This window comes from Suricata suricatta, chromosome 16, assembly GCF_006229205.1.
Source record: "Suricata suricatta isolate VVHF042 chromosome 16, meerkat_22Aug2017_6uvM2_HiC, whole genome shotgun sequence".
Lineage (NCBI taxonomy): Eukaryota > Metazoa > Chordata > Mammalia > Carnivora > Herpestidae > Suricata > Suricata suricatta.
In genome coordinates this window covers 39,368,728-39,381,939 of record NC_043715.1, presented here as the reverse complement: position 1 = coordinate 39,381,939, position 13,212 = coordinate 39,368,728, and the positions used below count along the sequence as shown (strand labels likewise).

At 52.3% G+C, this 13,212-nt stretch overlaps 1 protein-coding gene across 1 annotated transcript in view; it reads left to right on the top strand.

Moving 5' to 3' along the window:
- SLC7A9 (solute carrier family 7 member 9) overlaps positions 1–13,049 on the top strand; it is an 18,511-nt gene extending 5,462 nt beyond the window's left edge. The window contains exons 9-13 of the mRNA XM_029925782.1: positions 1,485–1,588; positions 7,273–7,369; positions 8,436–8,585; positions 11,082–11,256; positions 12,668–13,049. Coding sequence (XP_029781642.1) covers positions 1,485–1,588; positions 7,273–7,369; positions 8,436–8,585; positions 11,082–11,256; positions 12,668–12,732 — 591 coding nt within the window. The 3' untranslated portion in view covers positions 12,733–13,049. The remainder of the gene's footprint in view (positions 1–1,484; positions 1,589–7,272; positions 7,370–8,435; positions 8,586–11,081; positions 11,257–12,667) is intronic.
- The last annotated feature ends 163 nt before the right edge of the window (positions 13,050–13,212 follow it).

Genomic DNA, 13,212 nt, shown 5'->3' with positions numbered 1-13,212 from the left:
GTGGGGAGGGTGCCGAGGTCTGGGCGGGGGAGGTGAGGGCCCGGGATCTGGGGGCGGGGTGAGGGCCTGGGGTCCGTGGGGAGGGTGCCGAGGTCTGGGTGGGGGGGTGAGGGCCCGGGGTCTATGGGGGTGCCGGTGAGGGCCCGGGGTCTAGGGGGGCGGTGATGAGGGCCCGGGGTCTGGCAGGGGGGTGAGGGCCTGGGGTCTGTGGGGAGTGAGGGCCCGGGGTCCGTGGGGAGGGTGCCGGGGTCTGCAGGAAGCAGAGATACCCTCTGGGGAAGAGAGAAATAGTCGTCTAGGGTGCGGGCAGCAGGGGCAGGTTAGGGCAGCGGAGAAGACCCACCGTGATGGCAGGCCGCCAGCGGGTGGACCTTCCTGTCTGTGGCCTGGGCGCACACCGAGTGCAGGTGGGCAGGGCCGATTCCCCGGGGTTGGGGTACGACAGACACACGTGCGCGTGAGAAAGTGCAAGGGAGGGACGGAAGGAGGGAATTAGAACAGTGGACTGTGCGAGTGAAGCTGGTCAAGGAGGGTCTTGATGCCAAGGGGGTGGGGGGTGAGGGTCTGCAGAAAAGCTGGGGGGAGGCTCACGGGCTCAAGGCCTCGTGGAGCTGGGGTGGGGCGGGAAATGAACTGGAAACAGGCGACAGGGACAGGGAGCAGCGAGAGCTGCCGTGCTGGTTAGGATGAGGTCACTGACCACGAGGACGGGCGGCTGAGGCGCAGGGAGGACGGGGGCACGAGGGGGCAAGTCCTCGACACCTTGACTTCGGTCAGGGCCGCGGTGTTGGAAGGAAATTGAGATGACGAAGAATTAGAAGAGGGAGGGGTGGAGAGGAGGCGTCTGTTACTCTCTGTCCGACGGGGCGGGGCAGACGGGAGGCACGCTGAGCCTGGAAAACAGATACAGTTTACACAGGGCTCTACTCAGGGTAACTTCCTGACGGGAATCAGGCGGAGGTTGACCCAGGCTCTGTGCAGTTATTCTCTGCAAAGTCTGGGCCTTCGTCCACAGATCTTAGAGAGTGAGGGGAGACGCGGAAGGGCGCTGGAGTGAGATCAAAGTGGACAGCCAACCTTAAATGCACCAGGATGGGGAAAGACCGCGTTCTAGCAGAGTCCTGGGAGGGCAGGACTAGCCTCCTCCCGTCCCAGCCCTGGTGGGCACTTCTAAGGGAGGCATGCCAATCCTCAAGGGGCCGGACCACGTGGCCCCAGAGGTCATCCAGCAAACGGGGACACGAAGGAGGGCCAAGGATGCCACTAGCATCCTCCGCTCCGCCACGGGAGGTGGGGGTGGGGAAGAGGAGGTCGTTTCCTTGCCGAGTGGTTCTCTGCTTTCTCCTCTCCCGGAGGGAGTCAGAGGCAGTGCCCCCCCAGGGTGGGGGCCTGGGCCCCCCGGGGAGAGCCCAGCAGCTTCCTTGGGACCTAGTGCTCCTGGGGGCCGGGCAAGCCCCTCAGGACCCCTCTGCTTTTCTCTGCAGACGTTTGGCGACCGTGTTCTCTATCCAGCCTCTTGGGTGGTTCCACTGTTCGTAGCCTTTTCCACCATCGGTGCCGCCAACGGGACCTGCTTTACGGCAGGCAGGTAGGGGCCCCAGCGCTCACCCGGGGGCAGGGGGCAGCAGCGGGGCCCATTCCACCCACACTTGCGGAAAACAAGAGTCAGGGTGAAAGTCCTTGGGCTCTGCCAGGCTAACACATCATGACATAACAGAAAACCCAAAGTCTAACTGGAATTTGAATAAAAACTTAAAAAAAAAAAAAAAGAAAGAAAGAAAACCCAAAGTCCTGGAAAGGGAGCACAAAGCTTGGCCGAGCTGGCGCCGGGCAATGGGCCCCACCGAAGCGACACCCTGGCTTCCTTGTCACCAGGCAGCAACGTTGCCAACCTCACAGGGCAGAGCCGGGGACACGGGTGACAGACACACTGGTGCCACTCTTCACCACGTCCTGCCTTCCACCTGGTGATGCTCCTTGAACAGCTTCCCACGTGAGCATCACCCAGATGAGGCTGGCACAGTTTCGGCTTTCGGCTCCGTCTCTCCTCGACTCTGCCAGGGCAGAGGCTGTGGTCCCGTTCCGCCCGAACTGTGTCCACACCAGCAGCGGAGCGCACCAGCCGCTGCCAACCCCCGGGCCCCTCCCGGTCTGAGGCAGTTAACCCCGCCCTTGGGTTGTTTTAGGACGTAGCACAATTTACACAACACAACCTCCGCTCCGGGCCGAGTGGGGTGGTGCGCATAAACACCGACGCAGGGGACATTCTGGAACACGTCTTCGTAATCTAATCTAACCCTCTCCCTTTACTTACATCCTCATTTTTCTCAAAAACTTTTTTTTTTAATTTTTAAAAAATGTTTTATTTATTTTTGAGAGAGAGAGAGAGACAGCATGAGCAGGGGAGGGTCAGAGAAAGAGGGAGACACAGAATCTGAAGCAGGCTCCAGTCTGTGAGCTGTCAGCACAGAGCCTGACACGGGGCTCGAACCCACAGACTGTGAGATCTGACCTGAGTCGGTCGGATGCTCAACTGACTGAACCACCCAGACGCCCCTCAAAGACTTTTTGTGAGTTGTTTCGGTCCATGGCTTTTGTATGTATCTTGTCAGAGTCACCTCAAAATATTTCTTTTTGTGTGTGTGTGTGTGTTATGTAAATGGTATTTAAACATTTTTCAGTTTCTGAGAGTTTGCTGCTAATACTTAGAAACATCATTTTGGTAGCTCTGCTGAGGTTTAAATACCATAAAACGAACTTGGTAATTACACAATTCGATGCTTTTAGTAAATTTATTAAGCTGTGGAAGTGTCCTCACAGTTCAATTCTAGAACATTTCCATCCGCCCCAAAAGTCCACCCGGCCTAATTGCAGTTAATCCCTGCTCACACCTCCAGACCTAGACTATCACTGAGCTGCTCCTGTGTCTGAAACTTCGCATTTTCTAGACATTTCACTTCAATGGATGATACAATAGGTCATTTGCATCTGGCTTCACTGAGCATGTGAGTTTCGAGGTCCGTCCGTGGCGTAGCATACACCTGCCCCTTCCCTTTACCTGCCGAGTCCCACTGTCTGGACATACACCACATCGTGTTTATCCGCTCACGGGTAGATGGAGGTTTGCGTTGCTTCGCTTCAGGCCTATTATGAACAGTGCTGCCTTGAATTCACACATGTGTTTGTGTGCACGTATGTTTGCCTTTCAGGTAGATTCCTAGGAAGGGAACTGCAGGCTCCTATAGTAAGTCTGTGATCGACGTTTACAGAGGCAGCTTCCCTGTTTTCCAAGTGGTTGTTCCGTAATTTCTATTTCTATTTCTGTTAGCGATATAGTTAGCGTTTCTCCACATCCCCACTAACACTTGGCGTTGACTTTTTAATTACAGTCTTTCTAGTGGGTATTAGTTATGTCATTGTGGTTTTAACTGTATTTCCTTAATGACTAATGATACCGAGCATCTTTTTATGTGCTGATTAGCTATTTATATGTCTTCTGATGACACATCTATTCAAATCTTTTGTCCAATTTAAGAAAATTTTTTAATGTTTTTAATGTTTATTTATTTTTGAGAGAAAGAGCGACAGAATGTGAGTGGGGAAGGGGCAGAGAGAGAGAGAGGGAGACACAGAATCTGAAGCAGGCTCCAGGCTCTGAGCTGTCAGCACAGAGCCCTGCATGGAGCTTGAACTCATGGACCCCAAGAACATGACTGAGCCAAAGTCAGACTCTTAACCCACTGGGCCACTCAGGTGCCCCTTTGGCCCTCTTTCTAAATTGGGCTGTTTGTCATCTTATTGAGTTGTAAGAATTCTTTATATATTATGGATACAACTCCTTTATCAGGTATCTGACTTGCTCATATTTTCTCCCTGTCTGTGGCCTGTCTTCTCATTTTTTAGTTTAATGTTTATTCAGAACACGAGAGAGAGACACCTGTGCCCATGAACTGGGTGAGGCGGCGGCAGAGGAGGAGAGAAAGAACCTTGAGCGGGCCCCACGCTGTCAGCACGGAGCCCTCGGCGGGGCCTGGTCTCAGACTGTGGGATCATGCCCTGAGCTGAGATCAGAAGGCCACGCTCCTCGTCTTCTCGTTTTCTTAGTAGTTTTTTGAAACGCGCATTTTAACTTTGACAAAGCCCAGTTTGTCACTGTTCATGTGTCGTGCTTTTGTGGCCACATCTAAGAGCCTTTGCACCACCCAAGGTCACAAGATTCTTCTTTTGTTTTACCCCAGAAGCTCTATGTTCTGTAGCTCAGCCCTCACACTCAGGCGTGTGATCCGTCCTGAGCCAAGTCTGCGTCGTCCGCGCGCCTGTGCGGCGTGGGGGTGGCCTGGGACTCGTGCTGTGTTGCATTATATTGGAGAGAACTTACTGTGGGGTCAGAGCTGTGACTTCTGCTTCCTGGTTTCTGAGTTTTCCATCTCCCATCGACAGGCTCTTCCCATTTCAACAGCACCCCCCGTGTTTCCTTCCAGCCTTTTACGCTCGCTCTTTGCTCAATCTGGAGTGTGTTTGATACGAGGCACCAATCTCACTCGCCCCCTCCGGCTTCTACCTGTTGTCCCAGGTCCTACTGCTGGTCCGTCCTTTCTCCCGCCGGTTTGAATGCTGCTGCTGTGCCCAGCACGACAGGTTCACTCCCCTTCACCCACGGGCCCGTCCTGTGCCATCACCGGGCGTGCGGACGCTTCGCGGCTCTGGCCACACAGCAGCGGGGAGAACGAGTGCTCCCACATCAGTGCTCCCCTCCTTGCCCGCTCAGCCCTCCAGCCACACGTGCAACGATGGGGTCCAGTTCCCAAAGTCCTGCTGGATTTCTGAGCGCATGGCATCTACGGGGGCGCTGCAGGCACGAGGGGTTTACAGTGTGAGGTCCCAGCGCCACCTGTCCGTCTCCTTCCATCTGGCGACTCCTCGCTCCCAGTTCAGCGGCTTGCTCTGGGAACTGACCCGACACGATGTTTATGTCTCTTTCAAAGTTCAAATATGTACTTTTAAATAGACGGGCCCTTTTGGCCTTTGTATTTCTGACTTGTGATTTTATCGTATTGGAGTCCGAGTGTGGGATCTTTATGATCTCGCTTCTTCAGGAGCTTTAAGCCTTCCCTTGTGGCTTGCAGCAGTTCTTGTAGATGCTGGGGCCGCAGGAAGGCGTGCTGTGTTCATGCCTTCTCGATTTTTCGATCATCATCAAGTTCGTGCCTTGACTGTTCGAATCTCCTCTCGGTGGGTTTGTCAGATTTGGCCTTCTCTTTCAGGGCTCCTGTTTTTTGTGTTTGCTGGGTAGACGGCTTCCTTTTTTAGTGAAAACTCTTTTCTGTGTTGTCCCATATTGATACTGCGGACGCTGTGGGCTTCTGGATGCTTCCATCGGGCCCATGGGGCTCTGGCTGGTCTGAACAAGCCCTCAGGGCATCTCGGATCGCATTTGGTGTGATTACTCTTACAGTGGGACCAATCTCCGACATACTGTGGATTTTTCTGGCTTTTAAAAACTTGTATCCTGACTTACCGTCCATCAAATGTCACTTTCTGCTGCTGCTGCTGCTGCTGTGGAGGTTGTATTTCTATTCTTCTAGCAATTACCCATCACATTGAACTCGAACACCTGACAGTCTCCTAGCAGCTCTGTTCTCCCCCGTCTCCTGCAAGCGCTCTCCCATCACACCGGCCAGTAGGTCAGCTACGCCTCGTCCATCAACCTGCCGTGTGCACGACAAAAATTAAAAATCCAATACTTTACGATGGGGTTCGTGAGCAAGTGGCTATGAGTTCTTTGGTGCAAAAAGGTGATTTTTAGTATAGCACGGGGACAGGACCCGTGGGCAGAAAGAGCTGCGCTGGGTTGTGAGGAGAGACAGGTTATAAACTTTTAAGTGTCGGGGGGAGGGGGACAGAGATACACTACGTTTCCAAGGAATCGTGGAAGCAAGGCTTTCAGGACCTTGAGGGGCTCTCTGCTGGTAAGATAAGGTTACTTTTAGTCTTTAACACAAGATAAGCATGAAGGCACGAAGGCAGCCCCGAGCTCCCCGGGAAGGCCACACCGCTGTCAGTGGGCTGTGAGCTGTTAGATTCAAGCTACGTTTCTCCTGCCTTTGTTTCCCTCGTCACCTACATACGTACCAACGCTGCTGTCTCCTCCACGCCGCTTCTTCAACCAGCTCCGGGTTCAGTCCTTGTTTGTCGGTGGGAGTGGACTTTCTAATAGTTTCCAGTGGGGGTCGGAGGGCAGAAAACGCGTCCCGTTTACCCTTTATCTACACATGTACTTATTGGGCCAGTGGTCTGGGCTGGTACTTTGGCCACACGACTCAGGAGTCTGAACACCAGCTCCCCCCGCGCTGTGAAGAGCGGCGCATTCCACGCATCCTGTGGTCGCGCTCGTCCTAGGTTTGTCGTTCACCTTTTACTTTCAGAAGCTTAGGAAAAATGGTTTTCCCTTCCGCTGTAATATTTGTCTCTGGGTATGTTCTTGTCTAGCGCTGGACTTAATTTGGAAGTGGTTTTTCACTTCCCTGAAAGCTCTCCCTGCCTGGGAGTTTGCCTTGCCCCCTTTAATATATGTGGGCTTCTCCCAATTTCTTAATTTTTCTACGTTTTCCATTTCTCTGCACTTGATAACTCAGATCTAGTTTCTATCTTCTTGCTGGCACCTAGTATATCAGTTGTTGGTTCTTAAATTATGGTTATTTTTCACTTTTTAGAAATCGTTTGCCATTTCCCCCTTTTACTTTTCAACATTTTCAGCTAGTCTTTCAGATTACTGGATCACCAGGAGGTCCTGGGGGTGGGGAGAACTGAGTCATTTGTTCGCAGCCTGCTGACCCAGCCTTAATGGGTTTTGTTTCTGGTTTTGAAATATGGAAATTCTGTACAGTTTGGATTTAGGAAGTGCCAGGCCCCCCCCGCCGTGTTTGCTGCTATCGGCTGCTCGTAGCCCTGGGCCCACTGGCCCCGGACTGGTTTTTCCATTTGCTTCTCGCGTAACTTCTGAGGACACAGAGCTCGTGGAGTCTCCCCGCTGAAAAGTCCTCCCCAAGCCCCAGGGCAGCCCCCCTTCTCCCGCATCCAGGTGACCCACGGCACCCAGATGCATTGCTCTCAGGAGCGTTTAACCACCTTACCTACGTCCCCCAAACTCACGCGCCCCCAGAGACCGACTCCCACTGAAGACACCAGGTTCCGACTCAGGCCCTGTCTTCATGCCCTTGGTTTGTGGGGCCCAGGGACGGCACAAGAGCGTCTGTATTACTGCTTTTTCAGGCTGGTGTACGTGGCGGGCCGGGAGGGCCACATGCTTAAAGTGCTGTCCTACATCAGCGTCAAGCGCCTGACTCCAGCCCCCGCCATCATCTTTTACGTACGTATGAGTGCCGCCAGGAACACACCCTCTCAAAGGCAGAGAGGCCCTGAACTAAACCGGCATTGCTACGGCCAGTGGTTTTCCAATGGCCCAGGCTCCCTCAGCCCTCGGCACGAGGCAGGGATGGGAAACTAGGTACCCAATGTCTGCTCCTCGCTCTGAACAGACCTCGGAAGGACACGGTTGGATTCTCCCAACCTTGTGCCCTCCATGCGTCTTACAGGGACATTAGTAGGTCTGGATCCCTGCTCACAAACTATGCCAAAGCCCACCAGCTCACAGGGAAGGAGAAGGCGGCATTTAATAGGTGGCCACTGGCAACTGCTTCTCATTACAGCCCAGTAATTTAGCCGTCATGGCGTCCTTGAGCGGCAGAGGCGGCCCTCTGACATCCTGACTGGAGTTTCTCAGTGGGGGACGGTGCTTGGTCCTGGGCAACGGTCTCCAGCACCGAGGGCCATCCAAGCCCAGCCTCAGGGCCAGACTCCTTCCACCCCAAAGGAGAACACTGCTCTCCATCAGCTCCCTTTGAAGATGAGGAAAGGCCCCAAATCACAGCGCCCAGGCCAGGCAGTGAAGGCGGGGCAGGGCCAGACTCAGGCCGTGTTGCGGCCCAGGACCCTCGCCCCTGGCAGACTCTCTGGTGGGAAAACTTACCAGAAAGCTGGAGGGGGGCCTGGCTGGCTTAGTAGTAGAGCATCTGACTCTTGATCTCGGGGTTGTGAGTTCAAGCTTCACAGTGGGAAGAGAGGTTACTCAAAAAAATAGAATCTTAAAAAAATTTTTTTTAAAGAAATCTGGTGTGATATACATGCATGCTTTGTTTCCCCCCTGCTTGAAACTACAACTTCAGGGTCACAGATTTCCTAAGTTCTTTCCATCAGGCCTCCGGGAGAACACCCATCATGGCCAAAGACTCCTTTAAACCCATCTCTATGGGATCGTAGGTTTCTGTCACATAGAGCTCGCCATCCAAGGCCACACAGCTTCCTTAGCCTCCTGTGAGGTGAGAGGGACCATGTTTTCATGTTCAGTGACCTAAGAATACTCTTCTTTCCACCAGGGTATCATAGCGACGATTTATATCATCCCTGGTGACATAAACTCATTGGTCAATTACTTCAGTTTTGCCGCATGGCTGTTTTATGGCCTGACAATTCTGGGACTGATTGTCATGAGGTTTACGAGGAAAGACCTGGAAAGGCCTATCAAGGTAGGTTTCATGCCTCAAATGTCACAAGGCGCTTTGATCTCTTGAAACGGGTTAGAGGTAACTACACTTTAAAATCTAGGGGCATGCTTTCTATTTCCAACCTGACTCAACTCTTCCATTGAGCATCAGAGTTTAGGGTGGAGTTTGAATTCTGGCCCCAGGCCCATTGCTGTGCAGACCGCGACTAACAGTCCACGTCTGTGAACGGTCTGGGGCTCCCTGCCACCTCCCTGAGGTGGGCCTACATAAATGCAAAGAAGACTTTATTTTGTTTTGCTTTGGGAACAACAGTACTATTAAATTCTTATAATAACAAATGCAGATATAAGAACAAGGTTGGGGGAGGGGGGCGCCTGCGTGGCTCAGTCAGTTAAGTGTTCGACTTCGGCTCAGGTCATGACCTCATGATTCATGGGTTCGAGCCCCATGTCGGGCTGGCTCTGTGCCAACAGCTCAGAGCCTGGAGCCTGCTTCGGATTCTGTGTCTCCCTCTCCCTCTCTCCCCCACTGGTGCTCTGTCTCCATCTTTCAAAAAAATAAATAAAAGTTAAAAAAAATTAACTTCTTTAAAAAAAAAGGAAAGCTGAGGGCTTAAGTAAATAGGACAAGAACAGCATCATGCCCTTAGCTTTAGAATTATGTTTCAGAAGCGTGCCTAGTGGTCCTTCTGGCACCGTAGCCTGATTGCGGCCAAGTCTCTGAAGTTAGCAGAGACGCAGAGACATGCACTTTGGTCACGTCACCTGGCAGGCAAAATCATGATGGTAGAACAGGTTTGTTTGTTTTTTCTTCGGGAGATAGAAGTTTATCAAATACACTGCAAGAGGGCAATGGGCAGGTCAGCAAAGCAGAGACTGTCTGCTGGTCGGACAGATTTTTAATTGGTACAAAATCCCCAAAACAAAAAGGATTTGATAGAAAATAACAGAGGAGATAGGGAGCAAGGGATCTAACACATGTATAACTGGAGTCCCTGATGAATACAAGCAATAGAATTCTTTTTTTTAAATTTGAGAGAGAGCAGGCACAACAGAGGAGGGGAGGGGCAGAGAGAGAGGGAGACACAGAATCTAAAGACAGGCTCCAGGCTCCAAGCTGTCAGCACTGATGCGGGGCTCGAACCCACCAACACGAGATCATGACCTGAGTCAAAGCTGGACAGTGAACCGACTGAGCCACCCAGGCACCCCTAAACTATAATATTTAAAAAATTCGAAGGAAAAAAACAAACCCTCGAAACTAAAAACAAACAAAAAGAAACCTTACTCTAACAAGTAGTGACAAAAGCGCACGAGAAGAATCAAGTGCGGTATTTTGAATGAATCTCCCTGTGGGTCATACTCTGAGGTTAAAAAAAACTACATGAAACGTTTCATTCATAGCACTGCGGACTGTCTGACGGCTCACAGCAGCTGTGTGACTGCTTTGCGCATTTATTACAAGCACACTGCAGGACAGAGCAAGTAACTCTGCTAAAGCCATTTAAGAAACAAGATTTCCCGAAGTCTAAAGTGAGGGAAAAAATGAAAGCTTACCTTTGAATTGGAAATCGCAGTTCATACTGCTGTGAATTTTTCCCTTTCTTGAAGAAAATTTTTTTCTGTCTCTGTAAAAGGGCAGTGAGTACTCCAACCACCCAGATTATGGTTTCTTCTTTTTTTTTTTTAATATTTTTTTATGTTTTATTTATTTTTGAGACAGAGACAGAGCATGAGCAGGCAGGGGCAGAGAGAGAGGGAGACAAAGAATCTGAAGCAGGCTCCAGGCTCTGAGCTGTCAGCACAGAGCCTGATGCAGGGCTCGAACCCACAAACGTGAGATCATGACCTGAGCCGAAGTCGGACACTCGACCGACTGAGCCACCCAGGCGCCCCCCAGATTATGGTTTCTAAATGCCGTTTCCTACTAAAGAAAACCATTCCCTGGAGAGATGGAGGACTCCAGATCTAGTGGCACGGGCCTCCTCTCCTGCCCCTGAGGCCACTGACTGACCCTGGTGATTCAGAAGTGGGACAGTGAGACGCTAGGGGCCCGTGATGTGTTACGAAAGGAAGCGCCACCGGTCCAACTACAGAGTTGTCTTGCCTCCAGTTCCAACTTCCCGCGTGCGGGAACCCTGACGGACAGAGGAGCAAGTTCTTGGGCAAAGACAGAATTCAGACCTTGTATAGGATGAATCATCCAATTTGTACAGCAAATCAATGAGGAGAGAGAGAAGGGAATAAACATGTTCAAATCATAAAGTCCTGTTCAGAAATGTATATTGACTACTTTACAGGTAAAATGACATGATGTCTGGCATTTTCTTTATATTCTAGAGAAAAGGGGGGAAGGCAGATGGAGTAAGATTGGCAAAATTAAAAGTACTGGAATCGGAGGAGGAGCACAGAGTTCACTGTACTCTTTCTCGATTGGTGTTTTGCGTTGAACGAGTATTTTCCGGAAGGACGTGAATGCACGCGGTCAGGTCATGACCCCACGCTCTCTCGCCTGCAGGTGCCCATCTTCATCCCCATCTTGGTGACGCTCATATCCGTGTTTTTGGTTTTGGCCCCAATCATCAGCGAACCCGCACTGGAGTATCTCTACTGTGTGCTCTTTATCCTCAGCGGCCTCATATTTTACTTCCTTTTTGTGCACTACAAGTTTGGATGGGCTCAGAGGATCTCAAGTAAGTACCGACACAGGACTGTCGTGCTGTGAGCCAGGCGCCGACGGGCGCATCCCGCACCTCCCTGGTCCCGATCCTACCAAGTTCCTTACCGCAGGAGCTGAGGCGGCTAGCAGATTTCCTTCTCAGTGTGACCTCTGGGGTCCACCCGTGGCCTCTGCTTTGTCCCCATCAATTACTGTAGCAAGCAGGAAGGGACATCACCATCTGCTTTTTTTCCCACCGTAAAGTACACATAACGTAAAACTGCCATCCTAATGGTTTTTAAGTGTACACTTCAATACTGAAAAGTATGTTCTTAGAACAACTGTTAGGAGGTGTAGGTCCGTCCGCCACTTTCACGCTGGAAAAAGGAAGTCGTGGTACCAAGCATGCATCGCCTGTGCGTGACGGACATTCACAGCATCGCATCCGTGCTGTGGATTCCACCACTGGGAACCCCCAGTCCTCTGCCACCTGACGAGCCTTCCTCGGTCCCCCTCGCCCTGTACTGTTTCTAGAAGGCAGGAGCGGGGGCCGTGCGGTCTCACGCCGCACCTGTGCGGCAGCACCTGGCATTGAGCGTAACGGTGATGGAGGCGGCCCCTTCTCCCCGGGCCGGCTGCGCACCGTCCCCGCGGGCTCCGCTGGCTCCTGTGCGTGCGGCTCAGGGAGCTGGACGAGGCACGAAGGCAGACCCAGCTGCAAGGCGGTGAGGCCGACCCTGGGCACTTCCTCCCCCGGGAGGCCTGGCAGCCGTGTCACCGCAAGAGGGAGTCTGTGACATGTTGATGAACAACGTGAAACCAAACCCCAAACACGGCTTTGTCATTTCTGCCCGGGACACTGTCCTTCCCTGAAGCAGCCCTGCCCACGGCTCCAGGCGTGGAGCGGAGGGAGGGCTGCAGGCCCGCCGCTCGACCCAGGAGAGGCCGCTTGGTTCTGTGAGGTCGGCCATCTTCCCTCCTCGAGCAGCTCAGATCCGACCGCCCCTACAGAGCCCCTAGCCAGGATTCACAGCCTAAAGGGACAAAGCAGGTCTTACTTCTCAGCTTTAGAAAACTTACTTGAGCTGCTCCTTGCAAAAACTGGGGGGAAGCTGGAATTAAGGAGGTGAAAAGAATAAACTACCTGGATTTTTAGCAACATGCAAACACCCAACTCGTGGTCAGTGGTAGTTAAATGCACACATAGAAAGAGTCCTGCAGATCTTCCCTAGAGAAGACAGTGGTTGGTGGCAATAAAATAGCAGGTTCCTGATGCTTTTCTGGGAAATCACTTCCCTCTGAAGAGCCGCTGTGGCCCCCAGGATGGCTCTGACTCCCTCAGACCCCTGGCCCAAGTGCGGCTCGAACAGAGGACCCAGCCCCACGGGCGGAAGCCAGGTACCCGCTCCCCTCTAACCGCACCTGCTGGCTGGCTTTTCCTCCAGAGCCCATCACCATGTACCTCCAGATGCTGATGGAGGTCGTGCCGGCAGAGGAAGCCCCAGAGTAGCCAGCCAGGCCTCCGGAGCCAAGTCCAAGCCGCGATGGACGTATTTTTGTGAGCAGCTGGTTGTCTTCTCAAGAAGAAAAACGTACTCGGGTGTTCATGATACTGTTATTTTTCCGTATGCTCAGTTCTCTGGGTGGGGGTTCTAGAGGGAAGGGACAGGTGTTTGCCAAGGTGAGCGCTGAAGCTGTAACCTAACCCAAGGCTGGCGGCCAGCCAAGGGCTCAGTGAAAACTACCACCTTACGCTGTGACCCTTCAGCTGGGGGGCGGGGAGGGGCACCCCACATCTACTTAAATAAATAGTATCTTTTTTATTAATGTTTTTTAATTTATTTTTGAGAGACAGAGAGAGACAGTGAGAACAGAAGAGGGTCAGAGAGAGAGAGGGAGACACAGAATCTGAAGCAGGCTCCAGGCTCTGAGCTGTCAGCACAGAGCCCGACGTGGGGCTCGAACCCACACACCGTGAGATCGTGACCTG